The 17,615-nt window shown below is 48.4% G+C and overlaps 4 protein-coding genes across 4 annotated transcripts; 1 reads left to right on the top strand and 3 right to left on the bottom strand.

Annotated features, from left to right (window-relative positions):
- Nucleotides 1–629: 629 nt before the first annotated feature.
- Nucleotides 630–4,380, bottom strand: GIQ15_04008 (sda1; the record flags this gene model as incomplete). Its single annotated transcript, XM_033551425.1, has 6 exons — nt 630–851; nt 914–1,517; nt 1,868–3,607; nt 3,813–4,100; nt 4,207–4,242; nt 4,334–4,380. 6 exons carry the CDS (start codon nt 4,378–4,380, stop codon nt 630–632), a joined length of 2,937 nt encoding a protein of 978 aa, XP_033405155.1.
- Nucleotides 4,381–4,957: 577 nt separating this feature from the next.
- GIQ15_04007 (40S ribosomal protein S5) lies at nt 4,958–5,836 on the bottom strand (the record flags this gene model as incomplete). The annotated part of the gene is made up of 3 exons (XM_033551424.1): nt 4,958–5,275; nt 5,357–5,540; nt 5,700–5,836. The coding sequence occupies 3 exons, from the start codon at nt 5,834–5,836 to the stop codon at nt 4,958–4,960; spliced, it is 639 nt and encodes a 212-aa protein (XP_033405154.1).
- Nucleotides 5,837–10,578: 4,742 nt separating this feature from the next.
- GIQ15_04006 (benzoate 4-monooxygenase cytochrome P450) lies at nt 10,579–12,295 on the top strand (the record flags this gene model as incomplete). Its single annotated transcript, XM_033551423.1, has 6 exons — nt 10,579–10,831; nt 10,909–11,447; nt 11,520–11,837; nt 11,909–11,934; nt 11,987–12,071; nt 12,128–12,295. The coding sequence occupies 6 exons, from the start codon at nt 10,579–10,581 to the stop codon at nt 12,293–12,295; spliced, it is 1,389 nt and encodes a 462-aa protein (XP_033405153.1).
- Nucleotides 12,296–13,617: 1,322 nt separating this feature from the next.
- Nucleotides 13,618–15,680, bottom strand: GIQ15_04005 (uncharacterized protein; the record flags this gene model as incomplete). Its single annotated transcript, XM_033551422.1, has 2 exons — nt 13,618–15,299; nt 15,353–15,680. The coding sequence occupies 2 exons, from the start codon at nt 15,678–15,680 to the stop codon at nt 13,618–13,620; spliced, it is 2,010 nt and encodes a 669-aa protein (XP_033405152.1).
- Between the last annotated feature and the right edge of the window lie 1,935 nt (nt 15,681–17,615).

Below are 17,615 nucleotides of genomic sequence, written 5' to 3'. Positions count from 1 at the left end.
GCCAAGCCGGAGGCCCAAGGAAAATTTCAGGGGCTGCACGGAGGAAGCCCGTGAGGTGGTGCTAGCAATTGGATAACCACTGGACAATTCTTCTGCGTGGCTGGTGTGATGTCTTAGCAAGATGTCTAAATAAGACTTTTTGCCAGCGAGCGTACGTAAACAGGCAATATCATCAAGAGCGCCCTGCCATTGTCATACTGTCGCTGAGGCATATTATCAGACATATATTCAGCTGCCCAGCTGCCCAGCACCGGAATAAAGGCCAAGTCGCGGGCCAAGTCGCTATTTCTGCATGTATAATCGGAGATAATCGACGCAAAGAGAATGCCATGCTGAATATCTCCCGGTCGACAAGGCGTCGCTCGCACGTCCGGAAGATTTTTTCTTAGCTGGAGCAATAACGGCTCAGCGCCAATGCTATTCCAAGAAGTTGAGGCTTGGAAGTTCTCTTGGGATGCACGAGTGAATGCCAGAAAATATCCGCAATATTATTACCAATATCCTAAAGGGGTGTCGCTGTACCTGCATGCTTCCCTCCATAATTAACAAAAATACATGCTCGCAATGTAAAGTACATGAAGCGAAATGATAAGCCAAGCAGAACTAGCCAAAAAATATCAATAAAAGGGTTAAACCCCGCCCATTCGGACCTCCCGCGCGCCGCGTAGGTAGGTCTCATCAACATCTTCTCGCCTCCTCAGAAATGCAGCCTCTTCAAAGTCTCCATTTTCGTTGCCGTTGAGAGTATATGCTGGATCCCAATTTTCCTGTTCCCGGTCCCCTTTCAGCGTTGAAGCACAGAGTGAGGATGCAGATAGTGCTTGGGATCTCATTGTTTTGAGTTTCCGCTCCTAGGTAATATAGTCGGCCGTGAATGCAAAACTGCGAAAGGGAGTGTCTGTGAGGGAATAACAGAATCTTGGCCATCGAAATCGTCGTCGTCTTCCTCGATTTCGAATCCTCGTTTATACGGATTGGGTTTCGAGAGAATAAAGGAATCAATGGACTGTGTGGAACCTTGGCTGCTTGATGGAAGTGATTCTTCGTCCAGCTGTCTTCCGGCCATTGTTGACTCCGTTGTGACTGTATAAGAGGACGGAGGCCTGGGGAAAGATTGCACTCCGTAGTTTCCGACCTTAAATGCGCCGCTGAAGGGGATAAGTTCGGAGTACGCGGCAGTCGTTAATGAACATCTTTCGTCGCTCTGTGGTGTAGGCTTGGACTGATAATAGGTAGTCTTGGCCGTGATTTTGGTCCGATATCCCTCAGGCACAGCTTTTCGAACTCGCATGCCAACGCTTAGAAGAGATGATTGTATGGTGGGAGGTAACGTAGGGTGAGGTGTGTGTGTGGGCGCATTGTAGTTATAGTGTGAAGAGGGCTCGTTTTCGGACGGCTGCGAAGGCGAGGGGGAGAAATATTGTGTAATCGGGATCTGAAATCTGCGTTTCTTGGAGGATGAGGCGGTTGTAGTTTTATGAGGAGCCATGTTGAGACTCAGGTCGTGGTTAGCACTGCTAGAGGAGTTGAGCTGCCGAGCCCTTTGCAGCGATATTCTGTGCTGTGAGCTATTCCAAAGGTCGATGACGATGATAGCTATTCGGTGATATAGGAGGCGGGGATGCTGATAGCGAGCGATGATGGAAGGTTGGCGATAAGGAGAAAGACGTTTGAAGTCCAAAAGTTGGAGGTTGGGAGCAAAGTCAAAAAAACGCAACGCGAACGCCAAAAAACACGGTTCTTCCATTTAACCCTTTTTGGCACTGACATCATAGATCGAATATACGGAGTAAATAATATAAAGAAGTGGATAATATGAAAGTAGAATAAGAGATCCAAGAACTCATTTCTATGTATTATGGACTACCCCTGGTTCCCTCTCTTCCCTCCTCTCTTATTCCGTTCGTGATGCGCCTTCAGTGAAGCCCGCGTCTCAACAAGACTTCGCTTCCCCTTCGCCTTTGCCTTTCCAAGCGTCATCAGGAAGTTCTTCTTCCTAGCCTTCTCCTTGTTCGTCGAACTCTTGCCCAGGTTGTCCTTGGTCTCCTTCTTGCGAGCGAGCTTGCTCTTGAACTCCGACCGATCAGTCTTGGTCTCGTTCACATGGGCAATCTTCTCCAAGCGAGTCTGCTTTCCGGCTGAAAGGGCAGCGAGGCCCTCGATCTCAGCAGCAGTAAGAGGATCATCGGCGTGTCTGTTTGCAGCAGCCTGTTGTAGGAGTCTCTTGCGCTTGTTTTCGGGGAGCAGAGCGTTCACGCTGGCTGCAGCTCGTAGTTCAGCCAGTTTCGCCAGGTCGGCAGGCGTGAGAATTCTGCTCGTTGCAAGGCGTGATACCTTCTTGACCTCTGCCTCTTCGGCTGGTTTCTCACCGTCGGCTTTGGCGGCATCGTTGGTTTTGGCCTTCTTGTTCGTTGGCCCTTCGTCCTCGGAGTCGCTAAAGACGATATCGACGTCGCTTTGAACATCGATCCAACCTCCAGAGTCATCGCTGTCATCCTCTTCCATGTTCCACGCCGCCCAGTCATTCTCGTTCTCCTCATCTTCATCACTCTCTCCATCAGACGGCAGACCGTTCTCCCTCCTGTTCTTCCTCCTCTCTTCTTCCTTCCATTTTTCAAGTAGCTCGAGACCTTCGATTTCACCAACCTCCTCTTCACCGTATCGTTGTGACTTCCGCTCGCCAACCTTTAAGCCCATGGCTGCATCTTTGCCACGATCTCTCCTCTTCAGCTTCTCTGCGCCAACTTCTCTGTATAAGCTCAACAGCCCCTTCGCCGCCATCATGACACCCTTGTCTTTACTCTTCTTATACATCACGAGATCTTGTAGAAGAGTATCGTTCATCGCCAGAGGTTGTCGAACACATATTTCTCTGATGGCGTTTAGACCAGCGGAGGCAACCTCTGCGGCAGATCCCTCGGAAACGAACTCATTTGCAATCTTCTGGATGAGTGGCTCAAGGGTATCTGGAGGAACGAGCGAATGGCAAGACTGCGCAAGGGAGGCCAAGAACGAGGTAACGGACGGCTGTTTTGGAGTAAGATACTTCAAGAAGTAAGAGTAGAGCTGGATTATGGTAAGCTTGTGTAGACCAACGAGTCGGGAGACAAGTTGCAACACCAGTAGCTTCTGTTCAAGGTTCAGTTTGGCCTTTGTATTTTGTAGGTGCTTCTGGAACAAGTTCTCTGCAAAGCCCTGGGGATCGTGCAGAAGATGTAGAGCCGAGAAATTCAACGGATGAGGCTGGTTCTTCTTCTTCTCTTTCTTTTTCACAATAGCTTTCGCCTTTTCGATAGCCTTGGCCCGCTTCTTAGATCCCTTGTTGATGGTAGCTTGATGTTTCACTTTGTTCACGTCCACAGCATCGTCATCACTGCTCTCATCCTCAAGTTCCTCTCGCTCCTTATCACCGCCGAGGAAGAACCGCACACCGCCGATGATGACTTTTTCGTTGTCTGCCAGCGCAGCTTCTTTCATGATTTCCACGGCTTTGGATTCGGTCCATATCTGGCGCTTCCATAGTTCTCTAGTGATTTTAACGGACCAGAGAGCCTTTGCAGAAGTCCGGTCAGAGGTCACAAGGTTAAACAAGACGGTTTGGATCGTTCTGTTTAGCTTGTGGTTTGTAGTCTTTGCATTGGCAGAGCGTAAATCTGAAACTATTTTCTGAAATAGGAACGCTCGTAAGGTCTTGCTCGGTGTAGTTACTAGGATCGGAAATAGAGTCTGTAGGAGCCTGTATTCTCAAACCCGCCGCAATTAGTATACCAAAATTGATGAAGTCTCTAACATTCATACAGCCGTATACGTACGTTGACGAATCAATAATCTCTTTTCTTTTTAAAAGCACCAAACTCCCAACGATTTTCTCCCTCAAATCTGGGCTGAGGACAGCATGATGCAAAGAGAGAATCTCAATCAACTCTTGCGGAAAATCCTTCGTAATACCCGGATAACAGTCTGCAATATGCGCAACGAAATCAATCAGGTCAATAAGAGATATTATGCCGGTATCGGTAGCCGCAGATGGCGCAGACATGAAAATTTCACGGTGGTTTTCATATTGAAGATGTTGACTTCGGAAGTCTTCAACGTAAGATCTATTGCGCAACAGGGCGAGTTAGCATTGAGAATAGATATCGCAGATGCCCAATCGTCATTCGTCCTTGGGATAAAATTTCTCGGGATAGAGGATACGGAACATACTTTGGATCTCGTCGAATCTTGTACTGCAGGTTTGTTCTATCGGAGACCGAGTGTTAGTACGGTATTTTGGCAATAAAGAGCAAGAGCTGCAGAAACAACAGTATGGAAATAGTGAAGGTTCACTGACAGATCAGCATCGACCTTTTCTAATGCGCCTAATTTGCGCTTCCCCATGATGGCCGAGTTGATTAAATAATGGCTGGTTGTGGTTGTTGAAATTGGAATGTTAGGGACGAGATAAAAAAAAGTTACTATCTTATCAATTTTTCACGATACACAACTTCCACCAACCTTAATGGCGGGAGACTACAGCACAGGCTAAATATTTTTTCAAGTACCAACCATGCTAGAAAATATATCTAGAGATGAATCAAGTGTTACCAGGCTTTTCAGGGGTTTGCGATTGAGTCCAAATTACGAGGTTAACTGTAACGCTTTTGTGTGATTATCGCTGCTACCTCTAATATGATGGCACAAAATTCAGAGTAACAGCTCGTGATTGAAGATGTAGATCATAATAGTTTGCATTGCGGCTACATTAGAAGAAAGGTTATCCATCTTGGATTTTTCCTGTCCTTTCGAACACCATATGGTTCCCATGGCCCAAATTTCACACACAAAATGAAGAGCCGAATCCATACAGAGAAAAAGGACAATTCCGTCCTCGCCTCACATACACACCCATGCGCAACACGTCAGGGAAAAAAACGCAATAACCCCCCAAGGAAAATGTATAGTCCTTGCATTTTTTTTATCGGTTACTCTTGGCGACACGCTCCAACTCGTCCTTCTTCTTAATAGCGTACGAGTTTGAGGATCCCTTGGCGGCGTTGATGAGCTCATCAGCGAGACACTCAGAGATGGTCTTGATGTTGCGGAAAGAGGCTTCACGGGCACCAATGGTGATGAGGGCGATGGCCTGGTTGACACGGCGGAGGGGGGAGACATCGACGGCTTGACGACGGACGGTACCGGCAGAACCAATTCGGGTGCTGTCTTCTCGTGGGCCACAGTTGGAGATGGCATCAACGGTGATTTGGATGGGGTTTTGGTCAGTCATGATGTGGATCTAAGCATACAGGGTTAGTGGTTGCCGCATAACTCCAGATATATATTCGTGATTCTCGAAGGGTAGAAAGACAGTACGTACGATCTCGAAAGCGTGAGCAACAATTCGGACGGCCATGACCTTCTTTCCGTTGTTTCGGCCGTTCATCATAAGAGAGTTGGTGAGACGCTCAATGAGTGGGCATTGGGCTTTTCGAAATCGCTTAGCAGCATATCGGCCGGCGGAGTGAGGAGTATAAACAGGTTGTCGGATTTGGATGTAATCGCTATAACGCGCAAGCAAGATGTCAGTTTCCACATTGCGATCCAAGCCTTTCCATTCTCCCATCCATCCACGACTCGATCCCTCCTCCAGTCTCTCTCAAAAGTAGCGGGGGGGGGGCCAATCTTGTGCGGTAGAAGCCCGCAAGAGGAATCAGACGTACGTCAAAGAGATATCCCGGACCTGGATGTCCTCGTAGCTCCATTTGTTGAAGAGCTTGATGTTGCCCATCTCGGCGGTGACATCCTTGGGCAGCACATCGTAGGCGCCGGTTTCGACCTCGACTTCCCCGTCAGACATGTTGGAAGCCGTTTACCTTGAGTCGACGAGTTGATATATGTGGACGAAAGCGAGGTTGTGGTGGTCGGCGAGTTCGTCCAGGTCGTGCTGTCGAGAGAGAATTAGAGATGACTTTCGCTTAGCGACTTTTCTTGCCCTTTGTGGGCTGCGATTTAGGGCTCGCTTCTGATTGGTCGGGTCTTGTCTATGCTTAGTCATGGTCAACGAGTCACGTGTAACATGAATAAGATATTAGTCACTCACTTAGTCAATATTTAGTCAGCTTACTAAGTCATTCACGTGACACGTTACCTTCTCTGCCCAAAGGGGAAATCAGCACGACGACGACGTCGACGCCAGAGATGAGATATGAGATGCGCTTGAGACGGTCAAGATGATGCTGGTTGCATATACGTCCCCTGTCTCAGTCGAACGGCAACAGGGAACACAGCTCCAACCTGCCCCGGCCGGCCCTCAGACCACGCGATCAGGGCCGTCCTCGACCAGCGCCAGACCAGCTGCACTGACAGAACACCCATGCTCTCGTCTCATAGACTAGGATATCCAAGGGGCTGATGTTGATATGAAGTCATCGATTCGCGAAGCCACCTTCGTCGGCCTGCCCCGCAATACAATTCAGCTACGACCCGCTGTTGCATCTACAATGTTTACGCCCTTGAGCTTCGCCGCCGGTGCCAGCCTGATGAATTGGGCCAGCACTGAGAAAAACCTTACGGGAGCAACATATCTAACGGCTGCCAGGATGCCTGGTTTACAACGCCTACTGTCGACAAGGCCAAGTCAGGCCGGGCCGCGGCAAACGGAATGCCATGGTCGAATGATCTCGTAAGGATGGGACATCCTGAGCTACGGTCGAGGCAGGATATTCCGATTGGTGACCTCGACCATGCCGTCCCGTGCAAAAGGTCGCCGTTCACTGGTGTCTGTGGCGGTTCCCTTGTCCGAGTCCAGAAATTGTGGCCTCAACCCTTGTTTAGAGGCCTTAGCTCTAGGGCCTTGGCGCAGGCGAATCCGATCACTCAGAGCGTGGACGAACAAGCTAGGGAAACATAGATTGGCATGCAGTCAGCTTTCTTTTCTTTCACCATTGTGCTCTTTAAACCTGCCAAAGCCTACGTCGCCGGCGACACCACACCTCTTTTTTTTTTTTTTTACCATTCCTCAACCTTTTGGTCGGTTCAATCCGGCTTGCGAACCACATCTAGTCCGTCAACATCGGGTGGAACATGAAACTCCCCGCAGAAAAGGAGGTCACTTGCGAATATAACTACCACGCTTTGCCCTGTAACGAATGAATGACGGGTCACATCCTTCTGTCGCTTCTCAACTGTCTATTTATGGTCTCGGCTTATATATCCCATGCTTAACTCTTCAGATAGCCCGGTTTAATCCACGCATACATCACAAAAAGCAGGCGTTCCTGGCTTCAGCTACTACTCCGTATACCTAATACTCTCTTCGCGGCCCTTTAAAGATGCCGACCTCAACGTCAAACCAGTCGAGCTCGCCGAAATCCCATAGCCCTGTGCGCCGTTCCTCCCCGCCTCAGACCCTGCCAGAACCCGACGACCCTCATGGCAATCCGTTGGTACGCCTGGAAATTCCTCCGTGGATTTTGTTAAGCGCATTACATGCTGATTGCATGCCTCTAGGAAGTAGATGATGACACCGATTCGGACTTCCAAGATGACTAGTAAGGGTCGCCTGATATCTGAGAACCGGCCCTTGCGCTGACTCGGCTTTATTAGTGCGAGTGACACTACGTCGATAAAGACCGATATTTGCGCATACCGATTCGAGAATGGTAGAAGATATCACGCATATAAGGCTGGAGCATATTGGTACGGGCTACAACCTAGACCCTAACGATGCCACATTCTGATATCGTCTTTGCTATTAAAAAAGGGGACCGAACGATGATCGGCAAAATGAACAACTAGATATTGCGTATGTCAGCAGGCAATCTTCTCCATGGGTGAACAGGCTAAGGCTGACCGGGTTATCAGGCATCATATGTTTTCACTTTTATTAGGCGGGAAACTACTCCTGGCGCCGATTGACGAGAATATACAGGTAAATCTTGGGAGCCCGCGGGTTTGAAGGGTTGCGAAACCCTGCTAATCGCTTTGCAGACTGTGCTTGACCTAGGTACTGGCACGGGAATAGTACGTACAGATAAGCCCAAATAACCTCTTTGAAATTGTTCGGACACTAACCATCGACCTCTGTTCTAGTGGGCAATGTAAGCTCTATGACGTCTCTTGATTACACCAGATGAATATTTCCTGATTGCATATATCCAGAGACTTTGCCGACGAGTACCCCTCTGCCGAGGTCATTGGGACTGATTTATCTCCGATTCAACCGTCATTTGTTCCCCCAAATCTCCGGTTTGAAATCGACGATGCCAACGAGGAGTGGACATTCCCGAACAACCACTTCGATTTAATACACATACGCGCTCTCTATGGAGCAATCTCAGACTGGCCGAAGCTCTACACTCAGGTCCTTAAGTATGATCTCTCCAAGGGGGGACTACGCGGACACTGCGTGGTCAATCTAACTGTGCAACGCTGACCGTCATACAGACATCTAAAACCGGGCGCATGGCTTGACCAGATAGAGATGTCCATTGAATTCCGATCGGATGATGGAACCGTCACCGATGATCATGTGCTCGCGATATGGTCTCGGACGTTTATAGAAGCTGGTGAGAGAATTGGCAAGACCTTCCGTATCGCCGATCTAGCCAAAAAATATATGGAGGAGGCGGGATTCGAAAATGTTGTGGAGAACCGATTCAAACTTCCTGTGGGAGGCTGGGGGAAAGACAAACAAATCAAACGGCTTGGCCAGTGGAATCTCCTCCACTGCGAGGAGGGTATCGAAGGCTGGGCGATGGCGTTGCTGACGAGAGTTATGCAGGTAACTGACCACCATTTTCCCCATTTGCATTTTCATGGAATGCCCAGTTTTTAACTTTTTTTGCTCGCTCCAGTGGACATTTGAAGAAGTGCAAATGTTTTTAGTTAAAATGCGGGCCGGACTTCGTGACCCAAAGACCCATGCATACTTCCATGTGTAAGTTCTCCATCCATTTACGTTCCTTTCCTACCATTCCTTTGCCCACGCACAATACGATGGGAGATGTTGCACCATAACAACGAAATAAACTGCTCACAATTCCACAGCGTCAGCATCTACGGCCAAAAACCATCCTCCGCACGGTCAACCACCTGATGATCGGGCTTCATATATAAGGTTCGGCATACTTTCTTATTCTTCCACCTGGGAGGTCTTCTCATGGGGGCACACTGGCCGTCGATCGGTTTTCATTTCAACTACAAGTTCCACCAGCGAAAGGTTCATCATCTTCATTTCAAGTCCCTGCGGAGCATGTCTGCATTCAGTTTACACACATAGTAAGGTAATTTTTAAGGTTCGACATATTCACTTACACGTCGTCTGGTTTGTTGATTTAATATTTTATAATACCCTGTACCCATCCCCGCATCCAATAATCTTCACACCAACGCCCACAAAATAAACCCCCTGCTCAGTGTGTAATCGCAAAGCGTTTCTAGAGGCCCCGAGTTACGCCCATACCCAGCGGGGATCTCAACGGAAGCAGCTTAAGGGTCCGGAGCCAGCCTGACCAACCAATGCTGCATCTCAAAACATCAGCTATTCGCCCTTGTGAGAGGCTGAGTCGCATGTGTTGAACGCTTGAGCTTTCGATATCTCTGCACATAAATATTGTCGATCCAGTCCTGATTTGCACTGACAGTTGAGATAATATAAAATCTTTTCTCGTCTCGAATAGCATATTCTCTATTTCTCCGTCGTCTGCGAGACGTAGAATACGCTTTCTAAAGTGTTTAACCCGAGCATCGACGTTAATTGCTGGGCTTATTGAAGCGCAGTGTTTCTAGGAGACAATGCTTGCTCTCCTCTAGAGACCGGCTCTTCGCGTACCGTGTTGATTTCAACTTGATGACGGAATGCAGCCAAGTACAAAGGAAAAGCGATGAAAACGGTTCTCTAACAGCCTGGTGCAGAAGGAGAATCGCTTGATTCATTCATGGAACTAAGAAGTCTCGGACTTAATACTGAAAGGCTTTAATAGCGATTCGTAGCCCTTATTCTGGAAGAAAGATTCAACAAAGGACACCCAAAATAGGTGCTGTACCTGGAAACTACCATACCTCAGGAACACCCGACGAGATATAGATAATGAGACAGGGTGACAAGCCGGAATTCATTGTCAGGTTGACAGCTAATGAATGCAGTATTATAGTCTTCCCATTGATATTGCGATTTTCGCTCGATCCAACTCCGCAGCATGGTCAATTGATGTTGAAATAAGCCAAACGGCTAATGAGCAACCCCGAAACATGGCCGCTTTGTGTGCACCAGGTTTGTCTAAAAGTGTGGGTTTTGACTGGCTCTCAGGGGCTGAAGATATTCATACTTCCAAACACTAACTAACAAGTGCCACACCGTCAAAGGTTTATACCTCGAGTTGACTAATTATCCCGTATTTATTTTACATGTCCAGGTGCTTTTTAAGGTTAGATTTTACCTGTGACGGAGTGGGTGGTTCTTGATACTAGTATAAAATGTGGCCCCCCAGGTTGACTGTCCTTCTAATTTTTCCTATTATCTATTACAATACTGCCTGGCTTAATGTTCATGACCTTGTAATGACTTGAATGGTTTTTTGATCCCTAAACTCGGAACGCATGCCCCTGACCATGACTGGCTTCACCGGTTATCTGCTTGATCCTTCCTCTCTCACCATCCTTGCCACAGCGGGGGCGCTGGGTGTCCTCGTCTGGTATACGGTTGTTGTCATATATCGAATCGCCTTCCATCCGCTGGCGCATATCCCTGGCCCGTTCCTTGCCAAAGCAACTAATTTATATTCCTTTTATTTCAATGGCATATTGGACGGAAAGTTTTATCTGCAGGTTGAGAAACTGCATCAGATATACGGTGCGCCCTTGACCCCCCTATACATGGAGTATATATAAACAATATATCACATCGTACTTATGGCGCTTGTCTGGTAGGTCCTGTGGTTCGCATAACGCCTGATGAGATTCATCTTAGCAACCCAGAACACTATGATGAGATTTATCATGTTGGCACAAAGTACAACAAGAGTGCCCCCTTTTATGATGCCTTTGGCGTGGACAAGGCGACTTTCACGACGGCCGATAACAATATCCATCGAATGAAGCGGGCTGCTTTCAACCCGTTCTTCTCTAGAAAACGAGTCCTCGAACTCGAAGACATCGTCCAGTCCAAAGCCAAAACTCTGGTGAAGCGTATATCTACTGCTCTTGAGTCCTGCGGGGGCATAGATCTCCATCATGGATTCAGAGCCATCTCCATTGATGTCATAAGCGACTACGCCTTTGACAACTGCTATAATTTCCTTGAAAAAGACGACTTTGATGCAGCCTTCTTTGATATGATTCGAGGCTTTGGTCCTATGTTTTGGCTATTTCAGCAGGTCCCCTTTATGCGGCCGATTTTGCTGGGAATACCACTCTGGATGGCGAAATTGACAAGCCCGGCCTTGACTCGCATGTTGTTGTTCCATCAGGTATCGCCCCCCAAACCGCATGCACGGCATGACCCCTGTTTAGTTGCTAAAGCCATATATCACCTTCTATAGAGCAGCCGAGAGCAGGTGACCAGGGTCAAACGGCAGGTAGAAGCAAACGAGAAGCCCGAACGGCCAACTATTTTCCATCAATTCCTGAACCCGGAGTTCATGAAGGGGGATATTCCGACCATCGAGCAGTTGAAGGATGAAGCGTATATCGTCGTTGCTGCGGCGGCCGACACGACAGGAAACGCCATGACGGTGGCACTGTATCACACAGTTTCTTCACCAAAGATATATGCAACCGTGACAGCTGAACTGCGCGAAGCATTCCCCGACCCAGACGGAGATATCGACCTAGTCACCCTTGAGAGGCTACCATATTTCGTTCGTCATACCCTTGTCCCGTCTTCCCCAACTTTGTATATGCACTATACTGATATCAAACCGTGCTATAGAATAGTATCATCAAGGAGGCACTGCGGTGAGTACATATCCGTAACCTACAGGGACACGGGGCGCTGACAGGGTATAAGCCTTTCATATGGCGTTGTTGGGCGACTTCCAAGAGTTGTCCCAGAACCAGGGGCTCAATTCGATGGATATGAGGTACCAGCCGGCGTAAGTATCCCTCGTCTCAGCCTTTCAAGCATGCTCAGTGAATAACTCCATACCAGACGATTGTCGGCATGAGTTCATGGACCATGCACCGAAATCAGGAAATTTTCCCTGATCCCGACAAATTCGATCCGTCACGCTGGCTAGATCCGGCAGCTAGCACCGAACTGGAGAGATTTCTCGTGGCATTTAGCAAAGGGTCCCGCGCCTGCGTTGGCATGCAGTAAGTTTACCAACTAAACCCAGCAGTTTTTCTTTTATCTTCAAGCGGTCCACCCCTGCGCGTTACTGAACCCATCCCCGACCAATTATGGCCACCCGTATATGCATGGATATGTCAAGGGATGCTGACCTTTCGTTTCTTGTGCTTTAAATCCAGACTTGCGTGTTGCGAGTTGTACGTCACGCTCGGCAGAGTGTTGCGTAGCTTTCCTGGCCTAACCATCAAGCCGAAGACGCGGGAGGAGCTGTTGTATATGGACTATTTCTCCTCGTACCATCCGGAGAAGTACAACAAGTTCTATTTCGAACGGACCGGCAGCGTAGAATGATGAACTGGGTCACTATCAAGCCGTCAACTGGAGCCGCCGTTTCTCCATCTCCGGGCAGTTTCGTCTGCATCCTTCACACGTATTACGAGGCGTGATAGCCCCGCATATCAGGCTCGTTCTCCGGCCGTTCTCATGCCGTGTTGATGTATATACCAGTTTGCTAAAGAGCCGTATCAGTTCACGTATCCGTGTAACAGCCACGTTAACTTACTAAACCTTGACTGATCGTTCACATGCGTATCGTGAAGCTGCCAGTCTAGTCCCTAGATGTTCGTATGGTATAGATGTTCGTATGTTCGTATGTTCATATGTTCGTGTGTTCATGTGTGTTCATGTGTTCGTATATTCGATGTTGTATGTTCGTCGATAGAGTCGTCACTAAGCGGCCGCGGCAATTGCAGCATCCGCTGGTGTCGTAGTCTAATGGTTATGATAACTCGTTGTGGAACAACTCCGAGTTGGTCCCAGTTCGATTCCGGGCGATGCCACAACTGCTTCAGTTATCAGTCAGGCCTCACAGGTCTGGCTTCTCTTTTTGTCTGCTGAATGTCTGTATGCTGTATGTATGTGAGTGGTGCTCGAAATGGGCGTTTTGACAAGACCTTTTTTGAGTTTTGTGGCTTCATGGCTTGCTGTGACTTTCTTCTGTGTGATGTTGGCTTGCTTCTGTTGATATAGCTTCATGATGTGGTGGTGTCGTTCCCCGAGGGTCGAGGCACCGTTGGATGGCTTCATAAAGACTGACATGTTAATGTCGACGGTTCGCGCCTGTACCTTTATCCGATTGGAACTTACGGGAGGAAAGGTGTTTAACCGATTGGATGACGGCTGGTGATAGCGGATAAGTGCATATCTCGGGTTGCAGATCGGCTTCTCATAGTTTGTATTAGAACATTTCATTAAAATATCTATGGACAGCGTTCTCCTCGGCCGTGCTACATGACCGGGAACATAATTCAATAACTCATATTCCACAAGAAAAGAAATAGATCTATACTCTATGAGGTAGGACAGTTTGGCAAACCCTCCTGCCAGTACTTGAGAGCATACTCGCGTAGGAAGCTTGATTCTCCAAAGTCCTTGTAGCTCTGGATGTCGCTGGCAGAGTATTTCCCGCCGAGCTTGTTGAGGGTAGGAATAACGTATTTGGCGCCGATGAAGTCGACGAAGGATACGTCGACGACGTCAGGCGTGGAGCCGTCCATGGGGAAGGATGCGTTGGCCTGGATGTCAATTGGGACCTTGTGGTAAGGGATACTCGAGTGTGGGGTGTCATCACCGTCAGTGCCGAAGTCGTCAGAGGTGATGTAGCCAGGGTACAGCATGGAGGAGTCGAGGGTGCGGCGGGTAAAGGCCTTGTATCCCTGTGGAGCTTCACGGCGTCTGATCTCCATGAATTCTGGTGAAGGGTCGGCGCAGACGTTATCAGCATCAGGTATCTGCTGGGGAGGCATTGACATGTACTCCTCTGCACGCTTTTGGTAGGGCCCCTTGTTCATGGCATCCAAGAGGTCCTTGGCGACGGAGTAAGGCACGTCGGGGAGGAATTGGAACTGATTCTTGAAAGGGTAGACGATGTATTCGTCGTCCTTGGTGAAGGGCCCCTTGACAAGGTCGAATCGCACACCACCAGTGTTCAGGAGGAGCAGTCTCGGCTTATCCTTGCGGTCTTCCTTGACCACGACCTTGGCCATCATGTCGATGACGAGCTGGTAAATGTTGTTCTTGTCCTCGAATGGAACGCAGTACTGGCAGTAGGTTTCGGGGACACATCCCAGAACGGTAGACGTGTTGAGATCTTTACGGGCACCGGTGATATCTTGTGTGATGTCTTTACCCTCCTTGGTGTCCAGACGGTTGTCTTGCGAGTTGGTGGCATGGTAGGCAAACGTCAAGCGGTTCCAGTCAAGATAACGGCGAGCATAGCGGAGGTCCAGTTTTCTATTGCGACCCGCGGAGTTGTATGAATCATCGGACGTATTATCGCCCTTGATTGCTCGTCGGGTTGGGTTAGGAACACCCCTTGGCTTGCTGCTACCTCTAAAGGAGCGGGACTTGATTCCGGTCATAGACAGCCATCCGAGGGTCTCGCAGTATCGTCCAGATCCGAGAGCGGTGGATGTCTCATCGTAAACGACGAAATCTCTGACGTGGTTGTGGCCACCAAACGCCTGGATGGGCACGCCTGGACGGAGCTCCTGGATCTTCTCCCTCAGCGTGCGGAGAGCTGGGAATTTGTCGTTGGTGCGAGCAGGAGTATGGCCAAAGATGACGAACAGGTCTACCGGGTCGTCTGTCTGGACGGTTTCAATGAACCAAGACTCCTCGACCATGTCAGCGGCTGTGATGATCTTGGACACGTTGGAGTTTCCGGTAAATTCGAAGAGAACACCAAAGGCCATGACCTTGAGACCTTGCTTGGTGGTGAAGTAGCGGTACTTTGACCCGATATAGTCGTATTCGCCGGTCTCCTTGTTGATGATCTGGACGTTGCTGGTCACGTATCTATCGCCATAGGCCTTGGAGAAGTTGGCAAACGTCTCATAGGCGACATCAGTCACGTATAGCTCGTGGTTTCCAATGCTCAACAGGTCATAGTCGATCCTCGAGAAAATCTCGTCAGACACAACGCCGTTGGGCGAGGTAGAGTCGCTGAGACCGTTTCCATCGTGCAGGTCACCTAGAGCCACTCAGTATGAAATTACTTCAAAACAGGCAAAGATATGAACAAACCGGTATCAACTAGAAGCAAATCAACACGCAGCTTATCAGCCTTCTTCCTCATGTGCTTCACGAAAGACGCATAGTCTCCCCAGTCGGCGCCGTAGTTCTGCTCCTTCAGATGTCCCTCGAGCCAACCGTGGGTATCGGTGGTGTGCAAGAAGTTGATCTGACCCCATTCAAGAGGGCCCTTTGGCTGCGTGAGTGCTCCCTGGGCTTCAGGCTGCATCCGACGCACCAGTCTGTTATGCTGGGCTGGCTTTCCGGGCTCATCGCAGGAGTCGCAGGCGACTGCGGCCGCCGCGTAGGCCGCAACGCTGATCAAGGCCGAGAGACGCATCTTGAGCAGTCAATTATCCCTCCACCGTGAGAAAAGATAGAGACAAAACAGCTTCCCAACGCCGGAATATAAACAACGAGCTGTCGATGTCTCGCAGCCAGCAGCTTGTCGAACAGCTTATCGAACCCTTGCATCATGGCGGAGGGGTGGAGTTTATATATTTGATTATGGGCCAGGATATCTTGATCGGCAACCCAGCCATCGCTCGAGCAAAACTCCAGCCGTCGGGCAAATATTCGCGACTGGGACATCTCGCACAGAGCGCGCAGTCTGACCCTGTCGGGCATGTTGCATCCATTGGCTGAAAGACATCGCGGTGGGCATCGCAATTTAGTCCGACGGGCGAGCTAAGCAGGCATCAAATCCTGGCCGGGGCGGACTTTCTATCTCAACTTTCTCGCCTTCACTGTACGGACTACTTACAGAGCATTCTGCTTACGGGGGAGTACTCACAGAGACTTACGGAGTACTGCGCATTCAGTGCGGACAGTCAAGATGGAGAGTATCCGTATTGATATGGAGAACTGTTCTACAGTCGTGAGGAGGGAGCGAGGCTGTCGGAGGACTCCGAGCAAGGCAGATATCGATGTCTGATCCAACCCTGGAATTCGTATGTCCGTACCGACTGTGCGGTTTGGAACCACGGATGGAGACGAAAACAACTTTTTGCTCCGGCTTCACGAGCTTGGGCCGAGTTGTTGAAGCTTGTTGCCAGCCGTTTTAGCAAGCAGATAGATATTTACATGTCGCCCCTGGACAGCAGGCCTCTGAACGAGATTATATCTCGTTTAACGTGTACTTCCGCTTCCAGGGTAGAACATGGCTTCTAGTCAATTAAATTCTGCCGTTAGCGAAAGAGCCCGGACTATGCTCATGCTTGTTCGGGCGTACCAATTGCTAGTGGACTGAATCCTCATTCTCATGCATTCCTTACTAGGGACCGTTCTTTGGTTACTGATATTCCCTGCTCAACTGGAAGAGACCAGTGCGAACAAAGTGGCCATGTGCGATTATATAGTATAGGATACTACATGTTCATATCCTATATATGTTCATGCGTTGCCGGATCTACACTGCGTCTGAAGACTGATTGGTGTGCCTAGTTCTATATAGCAGGGTACTTTAATACTATTACCTGTTAATAGATGGAGACACCAGCAGTTATACGCTTTACGCATTCGAGTCTGAGCAATGGTTTAATTCCCATCAATGCCTCTCAATGAAGTTATAAGGCTCTTATTATATAGTGTATACCCATGGTTTGTATTACATTGTGATCGTAATATTATGGTTAAAGATAGTGGGATTTCTGGACTAGAGTCAGCTGGGTGGTATCCCGGTTACTAGAGGTATAGCAGCATTGATATGCCAAAAGTCGTCAGGAGGACCTCGGAGAAATAAACAGCTCATAGTCAGAATGTAAAGGTGCATTAACTAAACCGATAGACCCATCACATCATTGGTGACTGGCCACGCATCTATATTCAAGTCCTTATTATGATACCCTGCATTTACCTTATGTCTTTCATTTGGGTAACTTATCAGAAGTCAATTTTGATGTTTCATAGAACTTATATGTGATTCAATTATACCGTACTAGAGTGGAACGTCTATCTATATTTCATTACAATATCTACCGTTATCGAGTTGGCTCAAAATATCTATACCTACGCAATATCCTTCAAAACAAGGCAATGATTAGATCTGTCTATGTGCTAAGAGAGATATTCCTTAAAAAGTGATATACATCGCATATATAGGATAAACTGAGCATAATATACCATCGGGTTTAACTAAGTATAATGGATAAGAAGGCTTGCAAAGAATGTAAGGGTATAAGATTCGAAAGTTGTGGTAGTTCTTAGGAATAAGGATTTAAAGATTGTATGCTCTAGAACTAAAAAAATAAGAGTCAACAGAAAAGGGGTATTCTAG

This window comes from Arthroderma uncinatum, assembly GCF_011692745.1.
Source record: "Arthroderma uncinatum strain CBS 119779 chromosome Unknown scaffold3, whole genome shotgun sequence".
Taxonomy (NCBI): domain Eukaryota; kingdom Fungi; phylum Ascomycota; class Eurotiomycetes; order Onygenales; family Arthrodermataceae; genus Arthroderma; species Arthroderma uncinatum.
The sequence above is the reverse complement of the archived record's forward strand: the minus strand, read 5'-3'. Positions and strand labels throughout refer to the sequence as shown.